We start from the raw sequence: 16,890 nt of genomic DNA on the forward strand, positions 1-16,890 counted from the left end.
GAATTAAATTCATTCTGCTGCATTAGGGTGTTGAAGAGGGTGTGAGGGAATGGCAGATGGATGGATTGGCAAGTAGCTCCGCTGGGCGGCGGATTTTAATGTTGGGGGAGCCGAAGTCCGGGCGATGAAGAAGGCCGGCAGGCGGGGGCTCAACAATTGGGGGACGCAAGACCTGTACGAAGTATGGGTGGCTGATGGGCCTGAAACCTTTGCAACCGCACTCCCGCTGGGGAACAGCTGTCTCTCTTGACGAGGCTGCTTTTTCAGAAGAGCCGCTGCAGCCCAAGTTCAGCCCGCGCTCTTGGCTGCCCGGACTGCTCTGGCCTGCGATGGGGGCTTGGAAGCGAAACCTGGCAGAATAAAAAGAGATTGAGACTACCCTGGCGGCCTGTGCAAAGAGCAAGTCTACAGAAGTAGAATGAGATTTGAGAGAAATGGACTCTTTTGAGGGCGGCAGCTCTCTTCCCGACCTCCCCCCCTTCGACCTTGATGTTCTGGAGACTTCCGGGGGGAGCTCAGAGTCAAGCCGGGGGGTAGTGGGTCGTCGCAGCGCCGCACTGTGTCGGTATCGATAAAGCTTCCCGGCCAACTGGGGGAAAGTGTAAATAGTCGCTGGAATTCAGTCTCCGAACAGCCATGACTGCCGCCGCTTGGTCATCTCATTCACCTCTTTCGAGCACCCGGTGACACGGCCAAAGCCGGATAGCAACACCGAGTCCGTCGCGATGCGGAAGGGAGGCGGCGTCACCACCGAGGGCGGAAGCGGGCGACGGGCCTGCATGTGTAAGAGGGCATGCAATGGACCGCAATGGACCGCAATGGACGAGTCCGATAGGTGCGAATCCCACCTACTCGGTCAGCTAGTCCTGCATGTACCGGTGATGCACCCGTCCATGGCGTGCAGCAGAAAACAGCCCGGAATAGGAAATGCTACCTTGAGGCCTATTCTGTGAGGCTTATTGGCGCAAACACGGCCCTCTCGATTTCTTCTTCTTTGCAAATCTCTGGTTCGTCGTCGCCCTTGTTGTGGTTTTTGAATCCGCCGCCTTCCCTCGAGTTTCTCCTTCTCGGCTCCCCTTTCTGCCGCCCCTTTGACTCGATTCAGCCCTTTCCTTCGCCTTTCCCTCGATTTTCCGCAGCTATTGTGCCTACCTACCTTAACCTACCTAGGTACCTTACCTACCTAGTAGCGAGCGTGAGCCACTTTGGGTTGCTACCGTGGGCGGAGCAAGTGAGCCTCTTCCGGGCCCCCTTCAGGGCTCTGCGGTACCTGTACCTCTGGCCGCGGGACCGGCGGCGTACGGTCAGGTTGTATCTGTAGGTACAGATACGCGCTGCGCAGCGTTGAAGCCACGCGACTGATGAGGCTCCACCTCATTCTTCTCCCCTGCGTGCCCCGGCTGACCCCAACAGATTGCAGCCATCGGCACAGTGCTCGCGTACTGTACTGCACCTACTCTTGCTTACACCCTTTCTTACTACAGCTCGGAAGAAAGACCCTTCCTCCTCAACCTTGCACGAATCCTCCCAAATCGCCCTCCGTCGAAGCCTCCCTTCTCTCCTACAATCGCCCATCCATCCGCCTCAATCGCCCTTGAGCCCTTTCCCACCCTTCTGCCTCCGAGGCTCAACGGCGTGGCGCTCCCCAATCCCGTTCCGGCACGCTCCGCCAGAGCTCTGTCCCTATGACTTTCTTGAGCGCGCCTCAACCCTCTCTGCTCTAGATCCATTCTCCCGCCTCCTCATCTCAACGCTCCTTTGCTCTTTCGTCCTTCCCCCCTCTCCTCGCACTCCATCCCACAGACTGGCACCGCAACCATGGCGCAAGCTGCATCGGGCCCCCAGCAAAACGGCCGGACGGTGCCCGTCAATGGCAAGGCGTCCTACGCCGACAAGCACAGGATCGCAGACCACTTCATCGGCGGCAATGAGCTGGCGAATGCCCCGGCAGGCAAGGTCAAGGATTTCGTCGCCCAGAACGATGGCCACACCGTTATTACAAACGTAAGTCGACGCCTGTCCAACCCTCTTCGTGGCGAGCGGGCCGACGGAGACTCCTCTGGCAATGACACGTTGGCTAACCGTCTTGTGCCCTAACTGAATAGGTCCTTATCGCAAACAATGGCATTGCTGCCGTCAAGGAGATCCGCTCCGTCCGAAAATGGGCGTACGAGACGTTTGGCGACGAGAGGGCCATCCACTTCACCGTCATGGCCACCCCCGAGGACCTACAGGCCAACGCCGACTACATCCGCATGGCTGACCACTATGTCGAGGTCCCCGGCGGCACAAACAACCACAACTACGCCAATGTCGAGCTCATTGTTGACATTGCCGAGCGCATGAATGTCCACGCAGTCTGGGCCGGCTGGTTAGTCGCACATTCGTTCATTTCCCGGACAGGCGAGCGAGGAGAGCTTGAGCTGACACGCGTCACACCAGGGGCCACGCCTCCGAGAACCCAAAGCTGCCAGAGTCGCTGGCCGCCTCCCCCAACAAGATTGTCTTCATTGGCCCCCCCGGCTCCGCCATGAGGTCCCTCGGCGACAAAATCTCCTCCACTATCGTCGCACAGCACGCCAAGGTGCCCTGCATTCCCTGGTCCGGGACGGGCATCCACGAGGTCGAGATCGACGACCAGGACATCGTCACCGTCCCCGACAGGGTATACGCCAAGGGCTGCGTCACCTCGTGGCAGGAGGGCCTGGAAAAGGCAAAGGAGATTGGCTTCCCCGTCATGATCAAGGCCTCCGAGGGCGGCGGTGGCAAGGGCATCCGCCAGGCCACAAACGCCGACGACTTCGAGGCCCTCTACAAGGCGGCCGCCAGCGAGATCCCCGGCTCGCCCATCTTCATCATGAAGCTTGCCGGCAACGCCAGGCATCTCGAGGTCCAGCTGCTGGCTGACCAGTACGGCAACAACATCTCCCTCTTCGGCCGCGACTGTTCCGTCCAGAGGCGCCACCAAAAGATCATTGAGGAGGCCCCCGTCACCATTGCCAAGCCCGACACCTTCAAGGCCATGGAGGGCGCTGCTGTCCGGCTCGGCAAGCTGGTCGGCTACGTCTCCGCTGGCACCGTCGAGTACCTCTACTCGCACGCTGACGACAAGTTTTACTTTCTCGAGTTGAACCCCCGTCTCCAGGTCGAGCATCCCACAACGGAAATGGTCAGCGGCGTCAACTTGCCCGCCGCACAACTCCAGATCGCCATGGGTCTACCTCTGCACCGTATCCGGGACATTCGGCTGCTATACGGCGTCGACCCCAAGGCCTCGAGCGAGATCGACTTTGAGTTCAAGTACGAGGGTACCTCCCAGTCACAGCGCCGGCCGACACCCACAGGCCACACCACTGCCTGCCGAATCACCTCGGAGGACCCCGGCGAGGGCTTCAAGCCTTCCAACGGCGTCATGCACGAGCTCAACTTCAGGAGTAGCTCCAATGTCTGGGGCTACTTCTCCGTCGGAACTCAGGGGGGTATCCACAGCTTCTCTGACAGCCAGTTCGGCCACATCTTTGCCTATGGCGAGAACCGACAGGCCTCGCGCAAGCATATGGTCATTGCCCTCAAGGAACTGAGCATTCGCGGCGACTTTAGGACCACGGTCGAATACCTCATCAAGCTGCTCGAGACGGAGGACTTTGAGGAAAACACAATCTCCACCGGCTGGCTCGACGAGCTCATCTCCAAGAGGCTGACGGCCGAGCGACCCGACGCCATGCTCGCCGTCGTCTGCGGCGCCACCACAAAGGCCCACATTGCCAGCGAGGCCTGCCTGACCGAGTTCCGCGCCGGCCTGGAGAAGGGCCAGGTCCCCTCCAAGGAGACGCTCAAGACCGTCTTCGCCATCGACTTCATCTACGAGGGCTACCGCTACAAGTTCACGGCCACTCGAGCCAGCGCCGACAGCTACCATCTCTTCATCAACGGCTCCAAGTGCTCCGTCGGCGTTCGCGCCCTCAGCGACGGCGGCCTCCTGATTCTTCTCGACGGCCACAGCCACAACGTATACTGGAAGGAGGAGGTGGGCGCAACCCGCCTGTCCGTCGACAGCAAGACGTGCCTCTTGGAACAGGAGAACGACCCGACACAGCTCCGCACTCCCAGCCCCGGCAAGCTCGTCAAGTACGCCGTCGAGAACGGCTCCCACATCAAGGCGGGCCAGACGTTCGCCGAGGTCGAGGTCATGAAGATGTACATGCCTCTGGTTGCCCAGGAGGACGGCATCGTGCAGCTCATCAAGCAACCCGGATCGACGCTCGAGGCGGGCGACATTCTCGGCATACTTGCCCTCGATGACCCAAGCAGAGTCAAGCAGGCCCAGGGCTTTGTCGACAAGCTCCCTCCTTACGGCGACCCCGTCGTCGTCGGAAACAAGGCCGCGCAGCGTTTCGGCGTCCTGCACAACATTGTCATGAACATCCTGATGGGCTATGACAACTCGGTCATCATGGCTCCCTCCCTCAAGGAGCTCATCGAGGTGCTCAGGAACCCCGAGCTGCCCTATAGCGAATGGAACGCCTGCTTCTCCGCTCTACACGCGCGCATGCCCCAGAAGCTCGACTCCCAGTTTGTGCAGATTGTCGAGCGGGCAAAGGCTCGAAACGCCGAGTTCCCGGCCAAGCCTCTGCAAAAGGCACTCCACAAGTTCCTTGAGGAGAGCGTTGCAGAGGGAGACGCCGACTTGCTCAAGACGACCCTCGCGCCCTTGACCGAGATCCTCGACCTGTACGCTGACGGCCAAAAGACCCGAGAGCTCAACTTCATCAAGAGCCTGCTCGAGGCGTACTGGGAGGTGGAGACGCTGTTTGTGAGCCAGGCGCAGAATGACGGCGTCATCCTTAAACTGCGCGACCAGAACAAGGACAATATCGGCAAGGTGGTGCAGACAGTGCTCTCGCACAGCCGTGTCAGTGCCAAGAGCTCGCTCGTGCTCGCCATTCTCGACGAGTACCGGCCCAACAAGCCCAACGTGGGCAACATTGCCAAGTACCTGCGCGATCCTCTCCGCAAGCTCACCGAGCTCTCGTCTCGCGCCACGTCCAAGGTGTCCCTCAAAGCTCGCGAGATCATGATTCAGTGTTCTCTGCCCTCGCTTGAGGAGCGCACTGCCCAGCTGGAGCACATTCTGCGGTCGTCTGTGATCGAGTCGCGGTATGGCGAGAGCGGCTGGGACCATCGCGAGCCCAGCCTCGACATAATCAAGGAGGTCGTCGACTCCAAGTACACTGTCTTTGACGTGCTCCCCCTTTTCTTCGCCCACGAAGATGCCTGGGTCGCGCTGGCGTCGCTCGAGGTGTACGTCCGCCGCGCGTATCGTGCCTACATCCTCAAGCAGATCGAGTACCACAACGACGAGACGGACTCGCCGCTCTTCGTTTCTTGGGACTTTCAGCTGCGCAAGATTGGCCAGTCCGAGTTTGGGCTTCCGCTTCAGTCTGCGGCGGCATCGACGCCCGGCACCCCCAGCACCTCGGATCTCGGTGTCAAGCGGATCCACTCCATCAGCGACATGTCCTACCTCAGCAGCAAATGGGAGGAGGAGCCGACGCGCAAGGGCATTATTGTTCCTTGCAAGTACCTCGACGACGCCGAGGAGCTCATCCAAAAGGCCCTCGAGACCCTTGCCTTCTACAACAAGCAGAAGAAGCAGCACAATGGCACACAAATCCTCGCCGATCTCTCGGGCAAGCGCAAGCCGTTCAGTGCGGTCAAGCGGGACGCCAAGAAGGACGACGAGCTGTCCGCTGTCATCAACGTGGCTGTGCGGGACGCCGAGAGCCGCGACGATGAGGAGATTATGACCCGGATCCTTCCGATTGTCCAGCACTACAGGAGCGAATTGCTCGTCCGTGGCGTGCGGCGCCTCACCTTTATCTGCGGCCACAGCGACGGCTCCTACCCCGGATACTACACGTTCCGAGGCCCGGAGTACGAAGAGGATGACAGCATTCGTCACAGCGAGCCCGCCCTGGCCTTCCAGCTGGAGCTGGGACGTCTTGCCAAGTTCCACATCAAGCCCGTCTTCACGCAGAACAAGAACATCCACGTGTACGAGGCGGTTGGCAAGGCCGTCGACACGGACAAGCGATACTTTACTCGCGCCTCCATTCGACCGGGCCGCCTTCGCGACGAGATCCCCACCGCCGAGTACCTCATCTCCGAGGCCGACCGTGTCATCAACGACATCTTCGACGCGCTCGAGATTATCGGCAACAACTCGTCGGATCTGAACCACATCTTCATGAACTTCACCCCGGTCTTCCAGCTGGACCCGATGCAGGTCGAACAGAGTCTTCAGGGCTTCTTGGACCGCTTCGGCGCCCGGGGCTGGAGGCTGCGTGTTGCCCAGGTCGAGATTCGCATCATCTGCACAGACCCGACGACCAGCACGCCGTACCCTCTCCGCGTCGTCGTCACCAACACGTCGGGATACATTGTTGACGTCGACATGTATGCTGAGCGCAAGTCGGAAAGGGGCGAGTGGGTATTCCACAGCATTGGCGGGACCAAGGAGAAGGGCCCGCTGCACCTGCTCTCCGTCTCGATCCCCTACGCAACCAAGAATGCCCTGCAGCCCAAGCGGTACAAGGCTCACCTGATGGGAACCCAGTACGTCTACGACTTCCCCGAGCTCTTCCGCCAGGCCATCCAGAACACTTGGGTCAAGGCGGCCAAGAACCAGCCCGCCCTCCTGTCGCAGCAGCCCAAGGTCGGCGAGTGCATCAGTTTTACGGAGCTGGTCCTGGACGACAAGGACAGCCTCGAGGAGGTCAACCGAGAGCCCGGCACCAACACTTGCGGCATGGTCGGCTGGGTCTTCAAGGCCCGCACCCCCGAATACCCCGCGGGTCGCCGCTTCGTCGTCGTGGCCAACGACATCACCTACAAGATCGGGTCCTTTGGACCAACGGAGGACAACTTTTTCAATAAGTGCACTGAGTTGGCCCGCAAGCTGGGCATCCCGCGCGTCTACCTCTCTGCCAACTCTGGCGCCCGCCTGGGCTTGGCCGACGAGCTGATGCCGCATTTCAAGGTCGCCTGGAACGACCCGACCAAGCAGGAGGGTGGCTTCCGCTACTTGTACCTGGACGAGAAGACCAAGGAGAGCTTCAAGGACGAGGTTGTGACTGAGGAGATTTCTGAGGGTGGCGAGAAGCGCCATAAGATCATCACGATTATCGGTCAGGAAGACGGCCTTGGTGTTGAGTGCCTGCGAGGCTCGGGCCTCATTGCTGGCGCGACCAGCAGGGCCTACAACGACATTTTTACGGTGACGTTGGTCACCTGCCGGTCTGTTGGTAAGTACCGAGGCTCTTGCTACGCCTCGGACGAGGTGCTATCGATTGGATTCACTAACGCAATGCCAGGCATTGGTGCCTACCTCGTTCGTCTAGGACAGCGAGCTGTTCAGATCGAGGGCCAGCCCATCATCTTGACCGGTGCTCCCGCTCTGAACAACCTGCTCGGTCGCGAGGTGTACACGTCCAACCTGCAGCTCGGTGGCACGCAGATCATGTACAGAAACGGTGTTTCCCACATGACTGCAAATGACGACTTCGCCGGCGTCTCCAGGATCGTCGAATGGATGTCGTTTGTCCCCGAGAAGCGCAACGGGCCCGTCCCCGTCAGCCCGAGCGCCGACGACTGGGACCGCGACATTGCGTACTGTCCGCCGCAGAAGCAGCCGTACGACGTCCGGTGGATGATCTCTGGCAAGCACGATGAGGACGGCAGCTTCCAGAGCGGTCTCTTTGACAAGGACTCGTTTGTCGAGACGCTAGGCGGCTGGGCCCGCACCGTTGTCGTCGGTCGCGCTCGTCTGGGCGGCATCCCGATAGGCGTGATTGCCGTCGAAACCCGCACGGTGGAGAATATCACGCCAGCGGATCCCGCCAACCCCGACTCGATCGAGCAGCTGAGCAACGAGGCCGGCGGCGTGTGGTACCCCAACTCGGCCTTCAAGACGGCCCAGGCGATCAACGACTTCAACAATGGCGAGCAACTGCCCCTGATGATCCTGGCCAACTGGCGAGGCTTCTCGGGCGGTCAACGCGACATGTACAACGAGGTGCTCAAGTACGGATCCCTCATCGTCGATGCGCTGGTCAAGTTTGAGCAGCCCATATTTGTCTACATCCCGCCGTTTGGTGAGCTGCGCGGCGGCTCGTGGGTCGTCGTCGATCCGACCATCAACCCGACGGCCATGGAGATGTACGCCGACGTGGAATCCCGAGGTGGCGTGCTCGAGCCGGAGGGCATGATCGGCATCAAGTTCCGCAAGGAGAAGCAGCTGGAGACGATGGCGCGCATGGACCCGACGTACGCTGGCTTGCGGAAGCAGCTTGATGAAAAGAAGCTGTCGCCCGAGGAAGCGGCCGAGGTCAAGAAACAGATGGTGGCACGGGAGAAGCAGCTACTGCCCGTGTACGCGCAAATTGCCGTGCAGTTTGCCGACCTGCATGACCGCGCGGGGCGCATGAAGGCCAAGGGCGCCGTCCGCGACGTGCTCGAGTGGACGGGGGCCCGCCGATTCTTCTACTGGCGCCTGCGCCGTCGTCTCAATGAAGAGTACATCCTCAAGCGCATGACGTCGAGCGTGCTGTCGCAGGCAAAGGAACAGAGCACAGCCAAAGCTAGCGACGTCCGGGCGCGGAACCTGCATCTGCTGGCGAGTTGGTCGCGCGTCGTGGGCTGGGAGCGCAACGACAGGGAGGTTGCGGAGTGGTACGAGAGGGAACGCAAGACGATTGGCGACAAGGTAGAGGCGCTCAAGGCGGACAAGCTCTCGGTGGAGGTGGCGGAACTGGTGCGAGGACACAAGGAGGCCGAGTGGAAGGGAGTGCGCGAGACACTTAGGGTCATGCCCGTGGAGGAGCGCGAGGCGATTCTCAAGTATCTCAAGGAATGAAGGGAAGTACTGAAGCGGAGAGAAGGTTTGTTACTGTGTCAAAGTTTTTTTATTTGTGTCATGTATACCTGTTTATGCCGAGCAGAGACGGGGGATGTACGGGAGGCGTCCTGTTTAACGGGCTTGGACTTTTGTTAGAGCAACCAGATAGACGACACGATTGTTGAAGATTAAAATTGCCTACCACTATCAAACAGTAGCAGGCTTGATGTGTGTGACGGCTCGCTCAGGGCTTAATATTGTACAATTTTGGAGGATTAGAGGCGCAACTGGCCTGGGCTTGTACAAGGATATAGTAGTTAATTACATGTCCTGCCATTCGGTATGTCTACCATGACGCTGCTGCACGCCAGGCTTCCAGGGGAACGTTCAAGTCAAGCTTGGCCGTGGCCGCCCTCATGGAGTCTCGTTTCGCCCCGCGCCACGGCATGAAGTGAATGTTTTCTGTTTTGTTGGCTGAGGACATGTGGTCAAGGGTCGTCGGCCGGGGGCACCGAGGTGCGGATCTGCAGGCCGTGCCAGGACTTGACGAGGTCGCCGAGGGCGGCGTTGACCATGCGCTGCTGCTTGAGGAGGGAGTGGCCGCGGAAGAGGGGCGAGGCGATCTGGATGGCGTACATGCTGCCGCAGCCGCCCGAGACGTCCTGGACGAGGAGGCTGGTGGGCTGGAGCTTGGCGGCGAGGAGGACGGCGACGGAGCGCTCGGCGGGGGTCATGGAGGCATCTTGGTCGGGGGGTTGCTGCCGCTGTTGGCTTGAGGAGGAGGAGGAGGAGGAGGAGGATGAGAGCTTGTGTTGGGCGGAAGAGACGAACTGGAGGGAGCCCGGGGGAATGGGCGAGGAGGATGTGGATGTGGACGGGGCTGAGGCTGAAGAGAGGAGGATTGCGGCGGGGCGAGGAAATGGCGAGAGGAGGCGAGGGCCCAAGGAGGCCACGGCGCGGCGCATCGTGGCTGATCGAGGGTGGTCACCAAGAGTGACGGTCGATGAGGGATGGAAATGCCTGGTTGGCGATGCTGCAGCGACTTGCAGTTTTGCCCGCCGCCGGCTCCGAGGCCCGGGTTCGGAGGCGCTGCGGCCGGAGATTTGCCGGCATGGACATGATGCACCGCACGCCCATCTGGCCCCGAGCTACGGGGTGTCTACGCATGAGTGATTATTTCCAGAAAGCGATTAATACATAAAATACACCAAGAAGCAGAGACTTTGTTTCGGGCATGTCTGTTTTGAACTTGTTCCCTTGCGCTTCGTTGACTGGGTTGTCCTCCGTGGCGGATGTGGACAGCTGGTTCAAGGTGGCAGCAGCTGATGGATTCAGAGTGAACATCTCTTCGGACATTCTATTGGGTAAACAAATATTTCTCTAGGAAAACAGCTGATTCTCCTGGCCATTGTTGGTCGCTTGCACTTGCCGGAGTGAATCATCGACAGTGACTGAATGGCTATGAATGGGCCGATGCCTCTATTGGGGGAGCCAATAGAGGCGCGGACCCCCGCGCCTTTAAAGTCGGCGCGGACGTCCGCGCCTGTTATGTAAGCCTGGCAGGCCATTTGGGCCGCCGCCAACTGCGCTCGCAGTCGGCCTCACCGATACAGCATGCTTGCTGCATACATATAGCTTCAATTAATTGCAAAGGAGGATATCCCTTAGGGTTCGAACCCATAGCCTTCCCTATTTGGTAGATTGACGTGACGCAAAGGGCGCCGCTGTTGCGTGGCAAGGGAGGGTGCGCGGAAGTTCACCGCCTTAAAATTGGCCAGCTACAGTGCTACACGCCGGTGCATGTCGGTGATCTCACGATCTGCCTCACATTTTCGCATCGCCGGCATCATCACCACTTATATATGTGAATAAAATGCCTGCTGTTCCTCTGAGTCTCTCTCGCAGTCAGCCCATATACCTGCAGTACCTCTTTCTCGTGAGAAAGGCTGCACCTGAATTTCCTCGGCCACCCGGGCATCTAATCGCTCTTCTTCTGCCTTATCCCAATCAAGGTATGCCATCATCTCTACCTTGGTCCATTGCCTCGAGCCGCAGCTCCTTGACATTTGCTTCCAGTCGAGGCACCAGTCATATTCAGTCTTGCTGTAGCGCAATGGCAAGCCCATTGCCTTTCGGTATGCCTGGTTGGTCTTGAGACTGCCGCGAGGCTGTGCTCTATACCAAGAGTCTCTTTCCTGACATACCTCTGATAGATGGCTCGTGGGTCATCATATAATAGATTCTCTGTAGTCTCTGTAGTCTCTGCAATTGCTGTAGAGACTGTAGAGACCGTAGTGACTGCAACTGTCATTTTCTCCATGACTGCTGCAGTCTGCGCAGTCTCTGGAACTGCTACCGTCTGTACAGTCTGTGCAGTCTGTGCAGTCCCTGCAATTGCTGCAGTCTCTGCAGTCTGTGCCGCCCGTGCCTCTGCCCGCTGCAGTATGTCGCTATAGCGTAAAGGACAATTGCGAGATGTCATGATGTGCCCTTGCTGGTGGCATTTGCTGCATGTAGGCGGCGCCTTTGGCCGTAGATCTGACTCTATGGCTTCAAATGCACTTGGCTCGCGCTGTGTGGATGACTGTGATATCCTTGATGCGGCGACAAGTTGGTCTAGTCGCCGACGAGGCTCTATGAGGACCTGACCAATCTCTTTGTTATCCCGTCGAAGGCGCCAATGTGTATGAAAATGTTGTAGCCGGAGGGGCAGATCTTCCACTATGAGAGACTGTAATGCGTGCGCACAAGGGAGACCGCGAGACTTGGTGAAGCTGCCTGTGCAAGATGGGGTGTTTTTCTCGTTGAGGCGCTTGTGTTGCTTTGCAACCTGTCGCAAGGCTTCGTGTGATACCCAGCCACGTACCGTGCTATATACGGTTCCAGAGAGCTCAATTGGCATCCGTATATGCTGCCTGGCTTGGTTGGCTTGTAGCTCGGCCAGTTGGTTGAGGAGAGCTTGCTTGATTGCCCTCGTTGCCTCGAAGAGGTCTAATGTTGACTTCTTAAGGTGACTCTTCAATAATGCGTGGATGCCTTCCACCCGGAAGTAGCCACATTGCCGAAGTGAGCATATTGATCGACCCAGGCCTTGACGAGCTTTTCCTTATACGGGTCCAACCAGGTTTCCGTATGTAGCTAACCTCCTTGACGTATCGTGGCACAAAGCGCTTCTCGAGCTCTTCAACTTGTTGATCAAATGTCTCTCATCTTTCGAGCCCACGATTGAGTGCCAATACCCAAAGAACTCAGCCCACCTCTCATCACTATTAGAGTCCTCATCGTCACGGTCGAAAGCTGGTTTGCAATAGCTAAGCACCGCCTTATTCGCATGCCAGATGCAAAGCAGAGACTTGGACGCAGGAAAGCACCGGAAATTGCGTTTATGCAGGCGAGGCAGCGATCTGTCAGGATAACCGATGGCTGGCGAATGTCATATAACTCGTATATCGATTGGAGTTGGTCCAGTGCCCAGATATAGTCATTTTCGTCTTCACCACTGAGGAAGGCAAAGGCAATACAGAATGACCGCTGACAGGCATCAACGCCGATCATATCGAGCAGTGGCATCTTATATTTGTTCGTCTTGTATGTGCAGTCTAGCAGTAGTAATTCTGGGTATGCGTTGAGGTATCCTAGAGACGCTGGGTGTGCGAATAAGACTGCTGTGACTCGGCCATCATGATCAAGCTGTATGCGGCTCTGGAACCCCTCGTTGTCAAGCTCATTGGCAAGGGCATGCATTGTGCTCTGGCCAGCAAGGAGCTCTCGTCTGCGCTGTGCGATACAGTTATATATGTCTTGCTGTGTCGCTCCTTGGGCAGTCTGAGAGCTCTGGCGCATATATGTCCGGATATCCTTTGGTGCTATGCCAGCGCTTGAGAGGTTCCCAATAGCTGACTGGTCAGTTGAGGAGAGGGCACGATGAGCTGGATGTGCTGTAATATGCAGACTGGGCTCATGGTTGTGGACCGACTTCTCCTCGCCTGGGCGATGCCTGACATACCAGTACGACTTATCAAGGCTCTCTTTCGCATTGATGGAAAACTGGCATCCAGTGATACGGGAGCTTGTAGACCGTTGCCGATCAGCTGGCTTCTGGTCCTTGCTTGTATGAGCCCCAAGTCTACCTCCACGATCGCAGGCAAATATGACTGTGCGTCTTCCGGACCGCGGGTCTCGTGGACTTGCCTGTGGTGAAGGCATAGCCTCTGGAGCCGCCCACGCATTAATTGAGGCAAGAAGAGACTCTCGCGAGTCGAACTGGCCCTCAGGAGGAAGGCAATCGTCAGGAATTCAGTAAGCCCCATATTGGAATTATCTTGAAGAGCTAGCTGTAGTGCACGACAGTGAGCAGCTCTTTATACACAAAGGAAAGGAAACTCCTGCTTTGTGGACGTGGTGCAGAACCCTTGTAACCGAGGCCGCCTGCGAGGTTTAATGCAGCCTGCGTTTGAGCTTTGGCCTCAATGGGGTCCAAGCACCACGCATGCAGGCGCTCGACCTTAATATGCGGATTATAGCATCGCTTCCGCGGACAACTACTCTGAGCGCAGATGGTATGCTATATGAGGCTGGCTCTCTGTGCGACAGTTTGCCACATGCAATAGAAAAGGAGAGTACAGGTCAGGGGGCGGCCCGACTATCTTCCGCCTGGGCTTACATAACAGGCGCGGACGTCCGCGCCGACTTTAAAGGCGCGGGGGTCCGCGCCTCTATTGGCTCCCCTCTATTGGGACTGCCTTAGTCAGCCTCGCCGGTGGGCATAAATGCAGCTCGTTCCGCAGCTTCATCCCATCTCCATCTTCAGCTTCAACCTCGGCTCCTTCTCCATCCTCAGCTACTACATCGACTTTGCTCCATCTTCAGCTTCGTCTCTACCCCATCCAAATATTCATCCTTGTTTTCCCAACTCGAATACCGTCGCCTTTATCCTTGCTCAGCCTCTGCTCCAACGACTTGGCTCACGGACAATCGCTTGCCACAGCGGCTCACGGAGCCCTTCCAAGGAAAAGTATCCGGCGGCTACAGAGTGCACTGGCTCTGCCGCCAGGGCCACAGTCGTCGAGAACGAGCTTGCCAGGCAATGCGGAACTGGCTCTAGCAAATGCATCACCAGGACTGAGAAAATTCTCTCTGCAACATGGTTACGTCTCTGTCCGTCCGTCTAGTCAGCTGACTCGCTCGGCTGCTTGACTGCGCAACCATCCGTCTGGTCGTCTGGTCGTCCGTTTGGTGGATTCTTGGTTCGAAGTTGCACGACCGACCGGCAAGATGGCCTTTGCATTGGACATTGTTATCCATGGCGACGACCTGACAGCAAGGTGTCCGAAGAAGCAGCGGTCGGGACATGTACAATACTTTCCTGTTTTCTCGCTCGTTTGGGAGCTTGTTGATGCCCCCTTCGTCACCCACTCGGCACTGTTGCCCGCGTGAATCCCGGACTGAATTGACCTCGTCCTTGGCGCATTGCAGTCAAAACCTGTCAGGATATCTTCCGTGGCAAGCAAGTTAAACAGAACAGCGACGAGCGAGACCCTGGATACCAACAGCACTTTATTGGTTGGCCAAGTCCCATTGGGAGGGTGACAACTTGGCTGATTGTCCTGCACTCTCGCAGATAGGCCATCAATCATGTCAAAACACTCAACTACATCATCGACAAGATCTTCTCGGAACCCACCATCCCCGAAATGCTTCGAGTTCTGTACGGGAGAATGAAACACTGACAACGACTGGCAGATGGAAAGGGGAATTAGGCCTACTTTTTTAGAAAGGAACCAGACAGCCTCGCGGGGGAGCTCTTGGCGCACGTTCCCCAATAAGCGCAAGTGGTGCTTGGGAACACAGCCTGGAGCCGCCAGTCGACCTCTTGCTTCTCCCGAAGTGCCCGTTCGTTTGTGGACGTGTCCGTGCTGTTTCCAAGCATAGACACCGGGGTTTACTCGATCTTGGCTCTCCCAGAGTCCCAGTCAACCCACACACAGCCACACACCATCAGGTCGACCCATTAGACCGAACCACAACAGCTGCGAGCAATTCAACGACCAGGTGCCAAATCATCCTCCAACGCCCTCTTAAAATCACCGCGTCGTCACTTGCCCTCTGCTAAGCCTCTTATTGTCTCGTCCGATTAAAGACCTCTGCGGATTGCAAACCAGATGCGACAAGACTTCCACCACCGCGCAATTCAGTCGCACGACCGCTCACGACGCGTGCCACCACATACTCCACGACATCTGGAATCCTGGAGCGAAATGATGCGAACGACAAGATCGTCACTGGTGCTTCGAAGGGAATCGGAGAACATGGCACGGTCTACCAATGTCAGCCTGATGGTCACAGGCGTGCGCTGGGCAGAGCGGTCCAAGAGATAACACACACCAACATCGCCATCATTCAGCTCGATGGTGGCGCTTAGGAGTTCAAAGAGACGCTCAAGAAGGAGTCTTGCCGGAGCGATAGAACGAGAATGATGGTAGTGGACCCCGCCATGAAAGCGGCTCATGTACGCTCCCCACGTCTTGACCTTTTAACCACGCGTTCACCCGTGCCCCAGCCTCACATCGGGCTGTATTTAGAGCATAAGGATATCTCTTCGTGCCGTCAATCTCCTTGGCCACGTCTCAGGGGATACCTCAACCCGTCAAGGACCACAACAAGAAGAAGCCAGGAAGGCTTGGCTCAGGGATGACTTCAGAGCCTCCAGAATGCTCGTGTAAAACCCCTCCAACGACCTTGAAGAAGATCTCATAGAGGGCGGCTGGAATGATGAGACGACTGCACAAGAGACCCTTGACTTCACGGAGAGGGCCTCTCGTCTTAGTCAAGGGCAAGGACAGCCTCTCAACTTTAGACCAGCCCTGACGCGCCCGAACTCAGACCCATGCACACAGTGTGCGAGGGTAATCATCTTTATCCTGTTGTGCCTCTCATCGACATTCGAGGCCACCAGACAGCCAAGAAGCATTCTGCCGCTTCAAGGAACATGGCCAGATTTGCACAGATGTGAGTGAAGTGCATTGGACTCGATTTTAGGTCTTCATGCCCGTCTATCACAGCAGTTTCCCAAGGTTGCTTAAAAGCGAACATGTGAAGGGGAAGATGCGGTGGATTCCCGGGAGCAACCTCGCACTTGGATTCTACGCGCTTGGCTCTCAGTAAGTGGAGGAGGAAATTGGAAAATCGGGGACCTGCGCTTCGCCCAAAGGTAAGGGGAATGTTGCCCAGATGATTGGGTTCCTGTCAGACGGACAAGATTAGACGCACAAAACGCACCATTAATGCAATGCTAAGCAGGCCCCGTTTGTCTGATGGCACAATTGGTCTGACTCTGGCCAAGGCCCGGCGTAATTGGCTCAATAGACCGTCATGTGCCTCGACGTCGCCTCCTTGTGCGCCGCCCGGGACCTTGATCAGGGAGGTGGCTACGAGTAGATGAGCCGAGATGGCTGCAGAGCGCACTTTGGGGTATGCTTGCGGTATGAAGACTCTTTTGGAGACTGCCCTGTCCAGTGCGACATGGCTTATGCACAAAGATGGCACCGATTCGAGCGGGTGGGGAGGAGTCCAACCAGATGCGGCAGGAGAGAATAGCCAACATCACTGCGGAGAAGGAGGATGGGTGGGACGGGTGAGGTTGAGGAGGGTGTGAAGATGAGGGACAGCGGCAACGCGTCGTGCCTGTTGATCAGCCGCCGGCCAATGCAACGCAACGCCAGCACGTTTGCGCGCAGAGGGAAAGGGCATCAAATTGCCTAGAACTGGGCCGTGCCGCCCGTCAATGGTCGTGATGGTCACCAAAGGTCCTGACCCCATACCAGGAAGGAGGAAACAGTCGACGGGCCCTCGTGTTGAGCGATTCTTGGCTCCAGCTTCCTTGTTCACTGGCCGATTGTTCTAGATCGCGCGGCGGGACGTTTGCAAGTCGACGGTTGATGCCGCTGATCCCGAAGGATGAGATCGTGTTGACAAGCGATAGCGGGTTCGAGTTT

The 16,890-nt window shown here is 57.6% G+C and overlaps 2 protein-coding genes across 2 annotated transcripts; one reads left to right on the forward strand and one right to left on the reverse strand.

The window, feature by feature from the left end:
• Positions 1-1,818: 1,818 nt before the first annotated feature.
• HRG_04151 (acetyl-CoA carboxylase domain-containing protein) lies at positions 1,819-8,914 on the forward strand (the record flags this gene model as incomplete). Its single annotated transcript, XM_044862622.1, has 4 exons — positions 1,819-2,004; positions 2,106-2,371; positions 2,443-7,304; positions 7,374-8,914. The coding sequence occupies 4 exons, from the start codon at positions 1,819-1,821 to the stop codon at positions 8,912-8,914; spliced, it is 6,855 nt and encodes a 2,284-aa protein (XP_044723648.1).
• Positions 8,915-9,384: 470 nt separating this feature from the next.
• HRG_04152 (bolA-like protein) lies at positions 9,385-9,630 on the reverse strand (the record flags this gene model as incomplete). The annotated part of the gene is made up of 1 exon (XM_044862623.1): positions 9,385-9,630. One exon carries the CDS (start codon positions 9,628-9,630, stop codon positions 9,385-9,387), a length of 246 nt encoding a protein of 81 aa, XP_044723649.1.
• Positions 9,631-16,890: the final 7,260 nt, after the last annotated feature.

The sequence above is a fragment of the Hirsutella rhossiliensis genome (assembly GCF_020360975.1).
Source record: "Hirsutella rhossiliensis strain HR02 chromosome Unknown scaffold00003, whole genome shotgun sequence".
Taxonomy (NCBI): domain Eukaryota; kingdom Fungi; phylum Ascomycota; class Sordariomycetes; order Hypocreales; family Ophiocordycipitaceae; genus Hirsutella; species Hirsutella rhossiliensis.